The sequence below is a fragment of the Taudactylus pleione genome, unplaced genomic scaffold (assembly GCF_031769625.1).
Source record: "Taudactylus pleione unplaced genomic scaffold, aTauple2 ptg000189l, whole genome shotgun sequence".
Classification (NCBI taxonomy): domain Eukaryota; kingdom Metazoa; phylum Chordata; class Amphibia; order Anura; family Myobatrachidae; genus Taudactylus; species Taudactylus pleione.
This window is the reverse complement of record NW_028284591.1, coordinates 7403978-7422500: the sequence shown is the minus strand read 5'-3', so window position 1 is coordinate 7422500 and position 18523 is coordinate 7403978. Positions and strand designations below refer to the sequence as shown.

At 45.5% G+C, this 18523-nt stretch overlaps 1 protein-coding gene across 3 annotated transcripts in view; it reads right to left on the bottom strand.

Moving 5' to 3' along the window:
• DYM (dymeclin) overlaps positions 1-18523 on the bottom strand; it is a 408809-nt gene that overhangs the window by 349896 nt on the left and 40390 nt on the right. For all 3 annotated transcript variants that reach the window (XM_088476488.1, XM_088476487.1, XM_088476489.1), the window contains exons 3-4: positions 2206-2258; positions 241-334 (exon numbers count right to left, since the gene is read on the bottom strand). In XM_088476488.1, the coding sequence (XP_088332614.1) occupies positions 241-334; positions 2206-2258 (147 nt within the window). The remainder of the gene's footprint in view (positions 1-240; positions 335-2205; positions 2259-18523) is intronic.

The following is an 18523-nucleotide window of genomic DNA, read 5'->3' as shown; positions in this document are numbered from 1 at the left end:
GGCCAGAAATGACCAACCCTCAACCACACTACATACCTTCATGATTCTGGCGGTCAGGATGCCGGCGCTGGGATTCTGACTAGTGTCGGGATTCTGGCGCCGGCATTCTGTGCGCTGGAATTCCAGCGTTTGGGATACTGACCGCATCCCCTTTTTATCTATTCTTCTGAAAGAAAACACAACAAAGATGGTCTCTCTTTTCGCTGGCAGTATTTTGTTAGCGTACTTCCATGCACTTACTTCTGACATTCTGCCGATATCTGCAGTTCTTTTGTCCGAGACAGCAACACTCTAATTAGAGCGCCAAGATTTCCTGTTCTTGGGTTGTTCTCAACTGGAAAGTAGACAAACATCCATATGAAACAGACAAATTGTCACCTCCGTATGTGACGTTTCTACTCAGTAGGGGCCATTTAAATTGTTTTTTGGAGTGATATTTGTTTTGGGAGCCCAGACTGAGCAATTCAATTGCTGCGCTGTTCGGACACGATAACAGCCAAAGCCAGCATTTTTGCTCACACCATCAGGAGGCTGTGAGCAAAAATGTGCAATAAACCCGTATTTAGGGCGTCGAAACAGCAGTTTGGGCACTCTAACCAGGACTTTAGATGGGTTTAGCCAGTCTAATAAGGAGCGATGACCGCAATATTTAATGGGCGCCCAGAACAATTGAATTGCAACACTGGACGCCCATCAATTATCACCACCCACAAAACAATTGAATCACAGTCTTCAACTCAAGCTGAACCTGCCCACCCCAGTGTCATCTGCTACATTTCTTACACTGTAGTAACATCTCCTATGACATACGCAGCATTTTGTGGCTGAACCTGCCCACCCCAGTGTCATCTGCTACATTCCTTACACTGTAGTAACATCTCCTATGACATACGCAGCATTTTGTGGCTGAACCTGCCCACCCCAGCGTCATCTGCTACATTTCTTACACTGTAGTAACATCTCCTATGACATACGCAGCATTTTGTGGCTGAACCTGCCCACCCCAGTGTCATCTGCTACATTTCTTACACTGTAGTAACATCTCCTATGACATACGCAGCATTTTATGGCTGAACCTGCCCACCCCAGTGTCATCTGCTACATTTCTTACACTGTAGTAACATCTCCTATGACATACGCAGCATTTTATGGCTGAACCTGCCCACCCCAGTGTCATCTGCTACATTTCTTACACTGTAGTAACATCTCCTATGACATACGCAGCATTTTATGGCTGGGACTTCTATCCCTAGAAATGAGGAGCTCTGAAATCTCGGGCAGGATTCGTTCATTGTACGGACAGAACGTGTGTTACACATACAGATTTTATTTCATAATCACACGAAATTTTGGATGCTGATCAAGTGGTCTTTCGTTCATCTATAAATAAAATCTGGGCTTAACCAAGGTTAAAGCACTTATCCACTACATGATATAAATGAACGATTGAACGATGACGTTATCGTAATCGTTCATTAATCGTGCAGTGACTATGCCGGCACCGACCAGCGATGCGCTCCCACTGGTCGTTGTTGGCATCGGTCATCGCCTGAACATGCAGGCCAACCTGCCGATATAGACAGGATGTGCATATTCGGGGATGAGGGAGGGTGCCTGCACTGAACCACATGGGCACAATATCCACCGCACAGTATAATGAACGATTGAACTATAACAATGTTGTTTATCGTTCAATCGTTCTATCATCGTGTAGTGTATACGCAACTTAAGATACTGGGCAGATATTACACCCATGGGCTACCCATACTGAATGGATTAGGACATGGACTAAATGAGGACTATATAGAAGTTAAAATAAAAACAACTGGGTTTAACTTATATCTGAGCTGACAAATATTCTCTGTAAAGCGCTGCAGAATATGTGCGCGCTGTATATAAATAACTGGTAATAAATATAGAAAAGAATGCGGCACCAGGACTGTATTCTGTGTCCTATCTCCCCCTGCACGTTACACCCTGCAGTACCCCCTTGTAACCACTGAGCATGCCCTGTGCACTGCGGGCAGTAAGCAGGGATACCGGGCAATATGATGCCATAGTGAGGAGCTGGAACAGCAAAACGCTGGTGAACACTTATTGTTCCTTTAAGAATAAAACTTTACACAAATATAATAAACCATTAACCGATGGCAAACATATGAGCTGTAGCACACTATCCAGTTACGCATATATAAGAGTGCTTACTTAAAGACTTGCATATAGAAATGGTAGCTTCTTCCAACAGCTTCGAATCGGCACTGAAATAAAACAAAAATAATCGGTGTGATTATACAGACGTACATACATTAGATGTTAAGATGGTATACATAGGTTATTCATGCATATGTGGACATACTTTGTATGCAAAGACTTAAATAGGACAAACGCACCAAAAATCATGAACTTATCCATTGTGATTAATGAGAAGTTCCTTTTAAGAATATTCATAATAAATGGTTATTTAAGACTGCGCTGTGTGAATACAAAAATCCACGAGTCCTGGGCAAGATTAAGCCGCAAGGGGGTCAGTTGTGGTGTTGTTGGCGGCATTTCTGTACCTTTACAACAATTCTCTTCCTCGCAGCTAATTGATGACCCCCAAGAGAGTAGTGAAATCCACCATCTGCTGTTAAACACTGAGGACAGACACCACACTATATGGAGACGTTGTGCGCACACCTATAGTGAGCGCCGACCAGCAGTGGTAAGGAGACACCTTTGGCACAACCTGTAAGCAACATGGTCTCTATGATGTGTGGTCTCAAGCCATGCACTTTCAGCTAGGTTGCATGAGGTAGCAGACACTATTCCTTGTACTGTCCACTGGCCAACATTCCTTGTACTGTCCACTGGCCACCATTCCTTGTACTATGCACTGGCCATCATTCCTTGCACTGTGAACTGGCCATCATTCCTTGTACTGACCACTGGCCATCATTCCTTGTACTGGCCAACATTCCTTGTACTGTCCACTGACCAACATTCCTTGCACTGTGCACTGACCATCATTCCTTGCACTGTAAACTGGCCATCATTCCTTGCACTGTAAACTGGCCATCATTCCTTGCACTGACCACTGACCAACATTCCAGGCACTGACCAACATTCCTTGCACTGACTACTGACCAACATTCCTTGCACTGACTACTGACCAACATTCCTTGCACTGTCCACTGACCAACATTCCTTGCACTGTGCACTGGCCAACATTCCTTGCACTGTCCACTGACCAACATTCCTTGCACTGTCCACTGACCAACATTCCTTGCACTGTGCACTGGCCAACATTCCTTGCACTGTGCACTGGCCAACATTCCTTGCACTGTCCACTGACCAACATTCCTTGCACTGTCCACTGACCAACATTCCTTGCACTGTCCACTGGCCAACATTCCTTGCACTGTCCACTGACCAACATTCCTTGCACTGTCCACTGACCAACATTCCTTGCACTGTCCACTGACCAACATTCCTTGCACTGTGCAGTGGCCAACATTCCTTGCACTGTCCACTGACCAACATTCCTTGCACTGTGCAGTGGCCAACATTCCTTGCACTGTGCAGTGGCCAACATTCCTTGCACTGACCACTGACCAACATTCCTTGCACTGACCACTGACCAACATTCCTTGCACTGTGCACTGGCCATCATTCCTTGCACTAACCACTGCCCATCATCCTTGTACTGTGCACTGGCCAACATTCCTTGTACTGTGCACTGGCCATCATTCCTTGCACTGTCCACTGACCAACATTCCTTGCACTGTCCACTGACCAACATTCCTTGCACTGTCCACTGACCAACATTCCTTGCACTGTCCACTGACCAACATTCCTTGCACTGTCCACTGGCCAACATTCCTTGCCCTGTCCACTGACCAACATTCCTTGCACTGTGCAGTGGCCAACATTCCTTGCACTGACCACTGACCAACATTCCTTGCACTGACCACTGACCAACATTCCTTGCACTGTGCACTGGCCATCATTCCTTGCACTGTGCACTGGCTCGAATGTCCTCTCCTGGCATCGGAAATAGCAGGTTGATGGCCGCAATGTAATGTATAGCCCTCCTATTAACCTCGTACATATTTGCCAATTTCATAAATGATTTGCTCCTAGTATATAAAGCACAGTATCGCACACTCTGACAGCCATGAATGTGTAACGTATATACAGTAAACCAGTATATAGCAACACTTATTTCAGGTGCCATTTTAAGAGCTTAGTTCTAGGTCAATGGGAATCACGTTTTGCAGAAACCTACTCAGCTAACGGGGCTCCCAAACCAAAAAAGGTTGCACTCTTAACACTGAAAAAAAATGGAAGCAGGTAATCAGGCCAACCAAATGGAATGACTCTGGGCAAGGTGATACGGCAATGTCTGCCCCTAACCCGGCAGCTGGGACCAATCACTTTGCCTGTCATTAGCAGGAGATGGCGCAGGCAAAATGTCCTGTTTGCTGAGGTCAGTGGCCAGATTGCCAATGACTCTTCTGAGTCAATAGCAGTGGGATGGTGTGAGCCTAATAACAGGGCGGTATGGGGGGCTATATAAATGTGCTGCAGGCACAGAGGCTAGGCTGTGCTGTCTCTGTGCAATCTCATTTAATGGCCTTATCAGGCTGAGACCTCAGTGTTCATAATCCTCGATTCTTGGACCGGGCTCCGCATTTCTTTCAGTGCAGTCTCTTCATTTCCGATCCTCTAAACTCCTTCTCTGCTATGTTTCTTGAAAATCTCAATTTTATCTCTAAGGTGGTCTTCGGTTTTGGCTGAATAGTCATCTATAATTGAAACCAAATGTCCACCAGCATAACAAAGAGCAAAGTTACAAGCTGTCACACATTTGGAAGGCGGAACGCTACAGTGAATTATCATCGGAAATGCATTATAAATCAGGGACAGGATGCACACAAATAAAAAAAGAATTTTATGCTTTAAGTAGATGGGACGTCGATTTCTGACAGTGCTGAGGGAGCCATCACTGGGTTGAATAGTCACGATCCCCGGCTATATTATACCAAGTCATGGTAAAATGGGAGAAATAGTCTGCAATAAAACATGCATTATAAAAGAAATGAAATGAGAATTCTCTGCGATATGTCAAAGTCTGAGCTACATTAAGGACTACTTGCAGGTGAAGACAAGGTCATCTGGCTCACTAGAGAAGCCCCAGTGCTACCAGGAGCTGGTGGAGCGGAATGAACAGGCCTGACTTATCCAGGATCCACTGCTGCACTGCTTAGTATTCTGTCCAATACACTTCTGTCATCTATTAATGCAGCCTGGAGTTACTGTACAGTGGTCAGCATTGCTGCCTCGCAACACTGGGTACATGGGTTTGATCCTGATCCTTTGGCCTTATCTGTGTGGTGTTTGTACGTTCTCATCTGTGTTTGGCAGATAGGCTAAATGGCTTTTGACAAAATGCTTGTGTTACAGAATTTAGAATGTAAGCTCCAATGGGGCAAGAAATCATGCGAATCTAATCTTGGGGGGCAGAGAATAATTGATCACATCGGCGTGCACCGCTAATATACAGAGCGTGTGGCCACTAGTGATTATGTGCCCTGATGATACCGGCAGGTGCATCTCCTTATAGAGAGGAGCGGACTTATCTGCTCCGGGGTTCTGAAGCTGAATGGAGAAGAGCGGCTGGTCAGTACGGCAAAGTATGCAAAGACTCTGAACAAAGAGGATAGGTGGTCAGCATCGACAAGTACACAAGCGACAGCAGGTGCAACCCGAGACAGACAAACAAATGACACTTTTACACCTAAATTCCGGGTCTGACCCAGAGTTGGAACAGGGTTCCAATCCGGATCAGACCCGGAATTTAGCCGGCGCCGACCCAGATAATTCCCGAGGCGGCACCGTTCACACCAGAGCCGGGTCTGCATAAACCCGGCTTTTCCGGCGTTGAAGTGGACGCTTGGAGATGACGTCATCTCCAAGCGCCACTGAAGCCGGACCAAATAGTCCGGCATGCGGCGCGCTCCAGGTCATCGTGACCCGGAGTGCGCCGTTCACACTGAAGGGTTTCGCGGGTTACTCCCGTTTTAAACCCTGCTAGTTACCTGGGTTGGATTGCCGGGTCACTAGACCCGGCGATCCAACCCTGTCCCCTTTTACACCAGGGAGCTGCCCGGGTTAACCCTGCAATAACCCGGGTTTTAGCTCCGGCGTAAAAGATAAAGAGCTAAAAAACTAACAAGAAACCCTGCAGTAATAACTACATAGGGGTCAATCCAAATAGGTGCGAGTTGCTAATTCTGTTGCAAAATTAATTCACAATGCGAATTCGCAGGGATAACGGCAACTCGCATTCTCCCGTTCGCACCTCCCTGAGAGCAAGAGATGGTAGGGAAAATCTTTATTTTAAGGTTAGGTAACTTGAAGTTACTAATTACCTTAATTAGTCCAATAATTACATGTCAGTTTTGGGGTGTAAAGAAAATAGCCTCAAGTTACCTGCAAATCAACTATTTTGTTGCTTTATGCACCCCAAATTTAATTGGAGTATTTATTGTTTGGAAAAATAATTGCTTTATATATATATATATATATATATATATATATATATTTATTTTTTTTTAATGTTTTTAAAGAATCTTTTTTCCCAATTTTTTTTTGTTTCCTTCGTATGAAATTAATTGAAAAAAGCGCTTCTCTTTTTATTTTTTATTTTTTTTACTTTAAAAAAATTGCGCAAATTGGCAATTTAACACCATTTCCAGTACTTGATCCTTATGACCTCTAACCGCCTTTTGTATGATTCTGCAAATTAAATTGTCAATTTTTCTGGGTCACCCCATTTTTTCATTTGATGGACAATTCGCAAATCCCTGCTGTGAGTACTGCGAATAGGCATTTTTAATTGGATTGGAGAAATCTCTGGTGCGCACATTTGTGCGAAGTCTGTGAGTTTCATTAAACTCGCAACTTGCACCTAATTGAGGTGTTTGTAGGCCCAATGCTGACAGGTTCTATTTCATCTTTTTGACCCCAATTTTCTCTGACCAATTTTTTTACATTTTATTTTACATCTCTGCAGCAGAAAACAATTTCAGTTTAATGCATGGAAAATAATGCAAATTGTAGATTTCAAAGTATATTTCAATATCTGCACAAATGGTCCATAGGACTGGATTCTGGGCCGGCTCCAACCAGACATTCTGCATAGACATCAGACTCGCCAGTGTGGAAAGACTGAAAAAGTTGATGCCGCAGAAACCGTACCACAATTAGAGACGTCTTATTACGTCTTCCGGATTACCCTCCTTTAGCAGCACATTCCAGACCATGGCCACAATCCCATCCCACTACTTTATTAACGGTTCCCGGACAGATCACATAAATGAGATGAACACAAATCCCCCTCCCAAGTCAGAACGGAAAAGGTTAAACTAATTTTATGGTGGGATTAGGTTGAACATCTCAGTGACATTAGATCTCAGTGTAGACGCTCCTCATCACAGATTTCATGATCAGACAAAGTTTCTATATTTTGGTTTTTCCCTAAACCTTTAGATTTAGTAGAGAAAAGAGGAGGATTAGAAGAGAGAAATCAGCGTAGGTGCTGGGTGCCTTCTACACGCAAAATGATTTTCAGGCTGTGAAATCAATTCCCCGAGGTGCGAGGAAAAATTTGCGATGCCGCATTATCAGAGTGCTCGATCTCTGCGGAGCCGCGGGACATCTGGCTGAATTGAATTCCTCCCCTCAAAAATATATAAATGATACTTTCTGCATAGATCACCTCATCCGTACAAAACAAATAAACTTTATAAACAAAATTCTTGTGGAACTTCCCGGATTAGACTATATATATATATACATACATACACACACACATATATACACACACACAAATAGGTATAATATACATACATACACACACACACACACAAATAGGTATATATATATACATACACACACACATATATACACACACACAAATAGGTATATATATATACATACATACACACACACATATATACACACACACACACAAATAGGTATATATATATACATACACACACACATATATACACACACACAAATAGGTATATATATATACATACATACACACACATATATACACACACACACACACACACAAATAGGTATATATATATACATACACACACGAATAGATTGTATGTATATATGTATATATATATATATATATATATATATATATATATATAAGTAATCTAGGTCAGAGGTTTCCCAACTCTGTCCTCGAGGCACCCCAACAGTCCAGGTTTTAAAGGATATCCATGCTTGACCACAGGTGACTTAATAGTACCTCAGTCAATTTAATTTAACCACCTGCGCTCAACCATGGATCTCTACTCTAAGGAATCAGTATAAATACCGCCGGCCGCATGGGGGTGCCTAACCCTAACACCCCTTCCCCTAGCCTAAACCTCCTGGGGAGGGGGGTGCCTAACCCTAACACCCCTTCCCCTAGCCTAAACCTCCTGGGGAGGGGGGTGCCTAACCCCAAGACCCCCCCAGAGCCCTATAAGACCCCCTCCCGCCCCGGCTCGCGCGACTGTCTGCGCCCAGCTCACCTTCGCTTGGTATGCCGGGTGTCGGCTCCCGGCATAGGTCTAATGACAGGCGTCGGGAGTTCGACGTCTGTCATTAGTACCTTGCCGGGATTAGATAGTCGGGAAGCCGGCAGTCTGCATTTTGACCATCGGCTTCCTGACTGCATCCCCTCTCTAAAAACTGAATGGTTTTGGTGCCCTGAGGACCGCGTTTGGGACCTCTGATCTAGGTCATGCTTCGTAATAATATGGACACAACAGCGTCTTGTAAGGAAGAAATTACAGGTCATGACCCTGGCGTTTGCGCACAATTCCCAAGCCACAGATTTGAATGGGCTATGACCGGTCCCCCTCTACGATTCGTACAAATAGCCCAATTAATCTGCGATTCCAAGTAGCAGGGAAAGGACAAATGGTCCTTAGTATATGGCAAAATAAAAGTGCTAGAGTCAGCAAATCTGCAGGAAATGCTAGATATACGGCCTTACCAGCCGGACACGCACTTCAAGGCCCCAACAATTCATCTGTTATGAAGAAGGCATTAACCACTAGCACGGCGAGCGTCCCCCAGCGTCATCGGCCAAGATTCATGAGGTGGCACCTGACCAAGAGTACCGGCTCCAGATATTGGTTTAACGTTGACCACAAAGCCGTCAGGAAAAGCTGCTTCATTAATGAAGGAAGGAAGGAAAGAGTGAATGAATGTAAAGATGGGAAACGAATATTAAATGTGATTATGTGAATCCCTGCATTTAACCACAGCGGGGCTGGGGAAAGACTTCACACTGTTCTCCAACACACTGGTGAGAAAGCAAACACTACAGGGTTTTCAGCTGATCAATTGTCGGCCCCAGTCCAAGAATGCGCTTGGTTTATATCCCCAGGCACGCTGATGGCTGCGCTTACACAGCTCGTCCTGGGCCGCTCCAGGACAATAACTACTACTGAGCAAAGAGGTCTTCTGCTGGACAGGAAACAGCGGTGCCAGAATATGAGGACCTGAGGTATTCATATAGAACATTAGGATGATTGAATGAAGACGTCCCATAAAGTGGTCACACATTATTAATGGATAGATAAAGCAGGCGGATGTGGTGGGCACACCGATGGTAAATCGCTTACTGTAGGAAAAAGGTAACTGGGCAAATTACTAGCAGAGATTCCCAAACAAATGTAAAAGACAAAGGGGGAGATGTATCAAACCTTAGACAGAGATAAAGCGTAGAAGTTGCCTAAAGCATCCAATCAGCGTCTGTCTGTCATTTTATGGGCAGTGCTAGATCAATGATAGCTAGGAGCGGATTGGTTCCTAAAGGAGGAAAGCAAGAAAATGCTACCAAGGAATTGTGATTAGGGGCAAACAAATTAGCGTGTGACACTGTAAAATGTTTCACGCTCACACGGACCGCAACAGTGTACAAACCGCTCCACTTACTTACCCACCGTGGCGGGTGCCGTAATCGGTGCGGATCATCATTAACAATACCCTACATCACCTGTGTAGTAACACATTTTCCTCTCACACAGTGTCCCCATCACTACACTCCATAATGTACACTTACCACCCTAACCCTGCACCCACTATTATATGCTACTATATGCTTACCACCCTAACCCTGCTCCCACTATTATATGCTACTATATGCTTACCATCCTAACCCTACACCCACTATTATATGCTACTATATGCTTACCACCATAACCCTGCACCCACTATTATATGCTACTATATGCTCACCACCATAACCCTGCACCCACTATTATATGCTACTATATGCTTACCACCCTAACCCTGCTCCCACTATTATATGCTACTATATGCTTACCATCCTAACCCTACACCCACTATTATATGCTACTATATGCTTACCACCCTAACCCTACACCCACTATTATATGCTACTATATGCTCACCACCCTAACCCTGCACCCACTATTATATGCTACTATATGCTCACCACCCTAACCCTGCACCCACTATTATATGCTACTATATGCTTACCACCCTAACCCTGCACCCACTATTATATGCTACTATATGCTCACCACCCTAACCCTGCTCCCACTATTATATGCTACTATATGCTTACCACCCTAACCCTGCACCCACTATATGCTACTATATGCTTACCACCCTAACCCTGCTCCCACTATTATATGCTACTAAATGCTTACCACCCTAACCCTGCTCCCACTATGATATGCTTACCATCCTAACCCTGTACCCACTATTATATGCTACTATATGCTCACCACCCTAACCCTGCTCCCACTATTATATGCTTACCATCCTAACCCTGCACCCACTATTATATGCTACTATATGCTTACCACCCTAACCCTGCTCCCACTATTATATGCTACTAAATGCTTACCATCCTAATGGTGCATACACACGATCAGATTTTTTCTTCAGATATGGACGATAACGATTTAAAAATCGTTCAGTCGTTCATATCTGATGAAAAATCGTTCATATCTGACATGCCTGAACGATGGACGATCAACGATGCGCGTTCCCGTTTGTCAGATAACGATATCTGACATCTGATGGGTTTGCAGTCAGACTTGGACGATTCCATTCATTTTAATGCAGTCAAAAATCGTTCAATCGTTCAAAACGTTCAAAACTTTGGCCAAATCGTCCAAATCGTTCAAATCGTTTAATCGTTCATCTGACAAATCTGACAAGTCTGACAAATCTGACCGTGTGTACGCTCCATAACCCTGCTCCCACTATTATATGCTTACCATCCTAACCCTGCTCCCACTATTATATGCTACTAAATGCTTACCACCCTAACCCTGCTCCCACTATGATATGCTTACCATCCTAACCCTGCACCCACTATTATATGCTACTATATGCTCACCACCCTAACCCTGCTCCCACTATTATATGCTTACCATCCTAACCCTGCACCCACTATTATATGCTACTATATGCTTACCACCCTAACCCTGCTCCCACTATTATATGCTACTAAATGCTTACCATCCTAATGGTGCATACACACGATCAGATTTTTTCTTCAGATATGGACGATAACGATTTAAAAATCGTTCAGTCGTTCATATCTGATGAAAAATCGTTCATATCTGACATGCCTGAACGATGGACGATCAACGATGCGCGTTCCCGTTTGTCAGATAACGATATCTGACATCTGATGGGTTTGCAGTCAGACTTGGACGATTCCATTCATTTTAATGCAGTCAAAAATCGTTCAATCGTTCAAAACGTTCAAAACTTTGGCCAAATCGTCCAAATCGTTCAAATCGTTTAATCATTCATCTGACAAATCTGACAAGTCTGACAAATCTGACCATGTGTACGCTCCATAACCCTGCTCCCACTATTATATGCTTACCATCCTAACCCTGCTCCCACTATTATATGCTACTAAATGCTTACCATCCTAACCCTGCTCCCACTATTATATGCTTACCATCCTAACCCTGCTCCCACTATTATATGCTACTAAATGCTTACCACCCTAACCCTGCTCCCACTATTATATGCTTACCATCCTAACCCTGCACCCACTATTATATGCTACTATATGCTCACCACCCTAACCCTGCTCCCACTATTATATGCTTACCATCCTAACCCTGCACCCACTATTATATGCTACTATATGTTTACCATCCTAACCCTGCACCCACTATTATATGCTACTATAGGCTTACCACCCTAACCCTGCTCCCACTATTATATGCTACTAAATGCTTTCCACCCTAACCCTGTTCCCACTATTATATGCTTACCATCCTAACCCTGCACCCACTATTATATGCTACTATATGCTTACCACCCTAACCCTGCATCCACTATTATATGCTACTATATGCTTACCACCCTAACCCTGCACCCACTATTATATGCTACTATATGTTTACCATCCTAACCCTGCACCCACTATTATATGCTACTATATGCTTACCACCCTAACCCTGCTCCCACTGTTATATGCTACTAAATGCTTACCACCCTAACCCTGCACCCACTATTATATGCTTACCATCCTAACCCTGCACCCACTATTATAAGCTACTATATGCTTACCACCCTAACCCTGCACCCACTATTATATGCTACTATATGCTTACCATCCTAACCCTGTTCCCACTATTATATGCTACTATATGCTTACCATCCTAACCCCGCTCCCAATACTGTGTCTTTATCCCTCAACACGTAAACCAACTCTGTACCCGTAATCCTAAACCCAGTTACCAATACTGTACCCTTACCCCATAACCCTACACCCAATATTGTATCTTTGCCCCCGACCCTTCCCTCACTATTCAAATAGAGGAATCACACCAAATGCCCGTGATGTTTGGCAGCACTTGGGATGACCGTTGGGGCCGTATTCCATTAGGTGCTATATCATCGCCGGCGATAAAATCAGCAGATTTCGCTTACTATGGAATAAATATCCTGCAAACCTCACATGTCTCCCATCACCCTCTAAATCAATAAATGTGCCCTATAGAATTCACACTTGATCACAACTTATTATTTTACATCTGAACATCTCTTTACAATAACTACTTTCACCAATTTCTACATTTACCTGAGACTGCTGGTTCACACGTTAACCAAACTCTCTAAATAGCCCCACATGAAGTGGCTTCTGCCACCCGTCAGACTTCACGTAAACTGATATAACAGCCATGGCTCTCCACAGACACCTACAAAAACTGCCTCTTAAATTAGAATGTCAGTGGCATAAATCTTAATTCAAATGACTTCCACACATACTGTAAAATAGGAATCCACCCATCTGTCATCCTAACCCTCTGTCCCACGCTCACTGTCTACCCCATCCGTGTCACCCCTGTCTGTCTGCCCATCCCCTTTAGAATGTAAGCTCTCACGAGCAGGGCCCTCTATCCTCTTGTGCTTATCCTTTCTTTACTTATACTATCTGCTCTACACTCAAAAGCACCTAACCTGTGACTTTTGCCATCCTGCTTCTGTTGCAGCAGTGTTTATATACCATGTACTTGTCTTGTAGTGTCTGTTTTCTTGTTCTGCTCAACTGTTTATGTACTATGTCTATGTACTATGTTTGTGCACTATGTTTATGTACTATATAAGGCGCTGCGGAACCCTTGTGGCGCCATATAAATAAAGGATAATAATAATGTTTAGCGCGATATCGCATGCGCGCTCCCGTTTTCGTCAAAAACAGGCGATACCGGGTACGTGCGATAATTTAACAGGCAAAAATGTCAGGAAATGTAGGAAAATACATCTGTACCCCAAAAAATGTGTAACGTACATCGGAAATCAATATAGAAGTGTATTATTTGCCGTAATTAAAGTATTTAGGGTACTTAAATTGTAAAGCATCCTGAGACCATTCATGTGTGGAGGTTGCTTCTCAGCCAAGGCAGTGGGCTCACTCACAATTTTGCCTAAGAACACAGCCATGAATACAGAATGGTACCAACACATCCTCCAAGAGCAACTTCTCCCAACCATTCAAGAACAGTTTGGTGAGGAACAATTCCCTTTCCAGCATGATGGAGCACCTTGCCATAAGGCAAAAGTGATAACTAAGTGGCTCGGGGAACAAAACAACAAAGTTTTGGGTCCATGGCCAGGAAACTCCCCAGACCTTAATCCCATTGAGAACTTGTGGTCAATCCTCAAGAGGCGGATGGACAAACAAAACCCCACAAATTCTGACAAACTCCAAGCATTGATTAGGTAAGAATGTGCGGCCATCAGTCAGTATGTGGCCCAGAAGCTGAGTGACAGCATGCCAGGGGGAATTGCAGGGGTCTTGAATAAGAAGGGTCAACACTGCAAATATTCACTCTTTATATAAACTTAATGTAATTGTCACTAAAAGCCTTTGACACTTATGAAATGCTTGTAATTATATGACAGTATAACATAGTAACATCTGACAAAAAGGTCTAAAAACACTGAAGCCGCAAACTTTGTGAAAACCAATACTTGTGTAATTCTCAGAGCTTTTGGCCATGGCTGTATACACACTTACTGAGCATTGATGTCATCTCTTAATATAAGCAAAATCATCAAACTCACCTCCCCCTAGTGCCTAATCATAACCCTCCCCCTGACCCCAGTACTTAACGTCTGGATGCCGGAGCAAGGATTCTGACAGGTGTCGGGATTCCGGTGTCGGCATTCTAAGGGCCGGCAATCCGACTGTCTGTATTATGACTGCATCCCATTCGTACAGGCTCTGCACATTTATTAATCACATAGGCATCATTTATATGTTTTATTACTGCATTACGTACAACAGACCAGCTGCAGTAGAGCTCTTGGCTTATAACATCTTCTTACAAATGGCGATTGCTATATGATGCCTGAACAAGTTACTTAAACAAGTCAATATTAAAATACATCAATGGCTGCAATTGTAGAAGCTTGAATGGTTTCTAGTCAGATAAAAAAAAAAAAAAAGTTTCCTCTGGATGATTTGCCATGTAAGAGCTCCATCTAGTGGTTGCTTCACATTACTGTACACACAGCAAAGCTGCTTCCACGCAGAAACTAGATTAGGACAGTCTGTGTCACCAATGGCATTTATACAAGTAGAATCATTCAATGCTATTTACATCAAAGAGATGCAGCTTATTTGAATATACAGGTGATATAATGACACCCATATCGGCCCATACACATTACTGATTGTACCCAAAATCACTTTGAAGAAAGTAGAACAAAAACGTTTCGATTTCCATTACCACATATTAGCCGCCATAAGGGTCTTTTATATATTATTATTATTTTTATTTGTGAGGGAAACCCTAGAGCAGATAGTGTTAGAGCTTTAGCCAGGACAGCGGTAAGCAATATATTTCCAGGCACTTCCAGAGGTGATTCAATTCAGCATCGCAACTTTGGTCGTGCAAACTGAAATTGCAGGTAAAAGACATCTCCGCAATTCAATTCCAAACTCCAGGACAATAGTCAGAGCAAAATCGCAGAACCTCAGGGACACTCTCCAGTGAATACTCACAGGGTTTACATAAAGCCATGTCAGTTCTCTGGTGTTTTCTCTAAAAAAAACTGATAAATTGGTGTAGGACAGGTATGTGGAGGTGTATATTATGTGGGACAGGTATGTGGAGGTGTAAATGATGTGGGACAGGTATGTGGAGGTGTAAATGATGTGGGACAGGTATGTGGAGGTGTAAATGATGGGGGACAGGTATGTGGAGGTGTAAATGATGGGGGACAGGTATGTGGAGGTGTAAATGATGCGGGACAGGTAGGTGGAGGTGTAAATGATGGAGGACAGGTAGGTGGAGGTGTAAATGATATAGGACAGGGATGTGGAGGTGTAACTGAGGTAGGACAGGTATGTGGAGGTGTAAATGATGTGGGACAGGTATGTGGAGGTGTAAATGATGTGGGACAGGTGTGGTGAGGTGTAAATTATGTGGGACAGGTGTGGTGAGGTGTAAATGATGTGGGACAGGTATGAGGTATAAATGATGGGGGACATGTGGAGGTGTAAATGATGTGGGACAGGTACGTGGAGGTGTAAGTGATGTGGGACAGGTACATGGAGGTGTAAGTGATGGGGGACAGGTACATGGAGGTGCAAATGAGGGGGGACAGTTACGTGGAGGTGCAAATGAGGGGGGACAGTTACGTGGAGGTGCAAATGAGGGGGGACAGTTACGTGGAGGTGCAAATGAGGGGGGACAGTTACGTGGAGGTGCAAATGAGGGGGGACAGGTACGTGGTGGTGTAAATGATGGGGGAACAGGTACGTGGAGGTGTAAATGATGGGGAACAGGTACGTGGAGGTGTAAATGATGGGGAACAGGTACGTGGAGGTGTATTAATGGGAAAGTGTTGTGTGACCTTGTAGCTGAGAGGTAAAAGCGTTTTTTCAATCATTTTCTGAACCCATGAAATAAGACGGTACAGACATTTTCTGCACCCAAAATGCAGGAAAAGATTTACTTTGCTGGAATACACCTGCTTGCCATTATTTTTCTACCATTTTTAAAATATGTAAAAATGAACCATTTGACACCATCCAATACTTTACTTGTAGCTATTGACAGCTTCTAATACAGCTCTGCTATCTTATTTGCCGTTACTGGGGGGGTTCAGGGTGATTTACCCACTCGATCATGCGCATCTCCCAGGTCGCGCACTGTAGAATTAACGATCAACGCAAACAGCTATTTACAACTGAATTACAAGAAACACAAAAGCACGCTTCATGCAAATTAGTCGCAATGTGTATTTTTTTTTTTTAAAAGGTGCGATTTCCAAACTCCAGCAGCACTGAATTGGCTCCTTAGTGGTACATGTCCACTAGGGGGAGCCACACATTATCCTTAGAGAGAAGAATGAGATCACATTAGGAGAGGAAGTTACAGTCACAACCACTGCACGGCCAATAGTACGTGGACATCCCTTCTCAGTGTTATGGCCCTCGGCCATTAGCCACAACCATCACTAACAGTAACAGGTGCATAATATCATACAGCCATGCAATCTAGAACCTCAATCATTAACATTAGAAAGGGTTGTAATGAAAAGCTCAGTAACTTTCAACGTGGCACTGCCACTGATGCCACCTGATCAACAAATCAGTGTGTCAGATTTCTGCCTGTCTAGAGCTGCCCGGTCACTGTAAGTGCTGGTATTGGGTGGGTGTGCAAGAGCAATAACAATTCAGCAGCAAGCCCAGAGAATGTGACCATCTAATGTACGGTCACCATAGAGTTCTAAGCTGCCTGAGGAAGTCACAATAACACAAGAATGGTTCGTCAGGAGCTTCATGGCTTGAGTTTAAACAGTCGGGCAGCAGCACACAGGCCTCAGATCACCATGTGCTATACCAGACATTGGGTGGAGTGGTGTACAGCAGACCGCCAGTGGACGCTGGGAGAGTATAAACATGTTCTATGCAATGATGAAACGCGTTTCACCATCCAGCAGTCTGACGCCAGGGGAAAGCTTCCTGACCGGATGGAAACTACCATTTGTAAAGTGGAGGAGGAAAAACGGTCTGGGGCTTTGTATCATGGTTTGGTCTGAGCACTTTCGCGGCAGTGAAAGGAAATATAGAGCATTAAGGGCCAGACTCAGCAGGGCGTGTCCCCACTGCCGGGGCGGGAGGAGCGACGGCGTGTCCCCACTGCCGGGGCGGGAGGAGCGACGGCGTGTCCCCACTGCCGGGGCGGGAGGAGCAAAGGCGTGTCCCCACTGCCGGGGCGGGAGGAGCGACGGCGTGTCCCCACTGCCGGGGCGGGAGGAGCGACGGCGTGTCCCCACTGCCGGGGCGGGAGGAGCGACGGCGTGTCCCCACTGCCGGGGCGGGAGGAGCGACGGCGTGTCCCCACTGCCGGGGCGGGAGGAGCGACGGCGTGTCCCCACTGCCGGGGCGGGAGGAGCGACGGCGTGTCCCCACTGCCGGGGCGGGAGGAGCGACGGCGTGTCCCCACTGCCGGGGCGGGAGGAGCGACGGCGTGTCCCCACTGCCGGGGCGGGAGGAGCGACGGCGTGTCCCCACTGCCGGGGCGGGAGGAGCGACGGCGTGTCCCCACTGCCGGGGCGGGAGGAGCGACGGCGTGTCCCCACTGCCGGGGCGGGAGGAGCGACGGCGTGTCCCCACTGCCGGGGCGGGAGGAGCGACGGCGTGTCCCCACTGCCGGGGCGGGAGGAGCGACGGCGTGTCCCCACTGCCGGGGCGGGAGGAGCGACGGCGTGTCCCCACTGCCGGGGCGGGAGGAGCGACGGCGTGTCCCCACTGCCGGGGCGGGAGGAGCGACGGCGTGTCCCCACTGCCGGGGCGGGAGGAGCAACGGCGTGTCCCCACTGCCGGGGCGGGAGGAGCAACGGCGTGTCCCCACTGCCGGGGCGGGAGGAGCAACGGCGTGTCCCCACTGCCGGGGCGGGAGGAGCAACGGCGTGTCCCCACTGCCGGGGCGGGAGGAGCAAC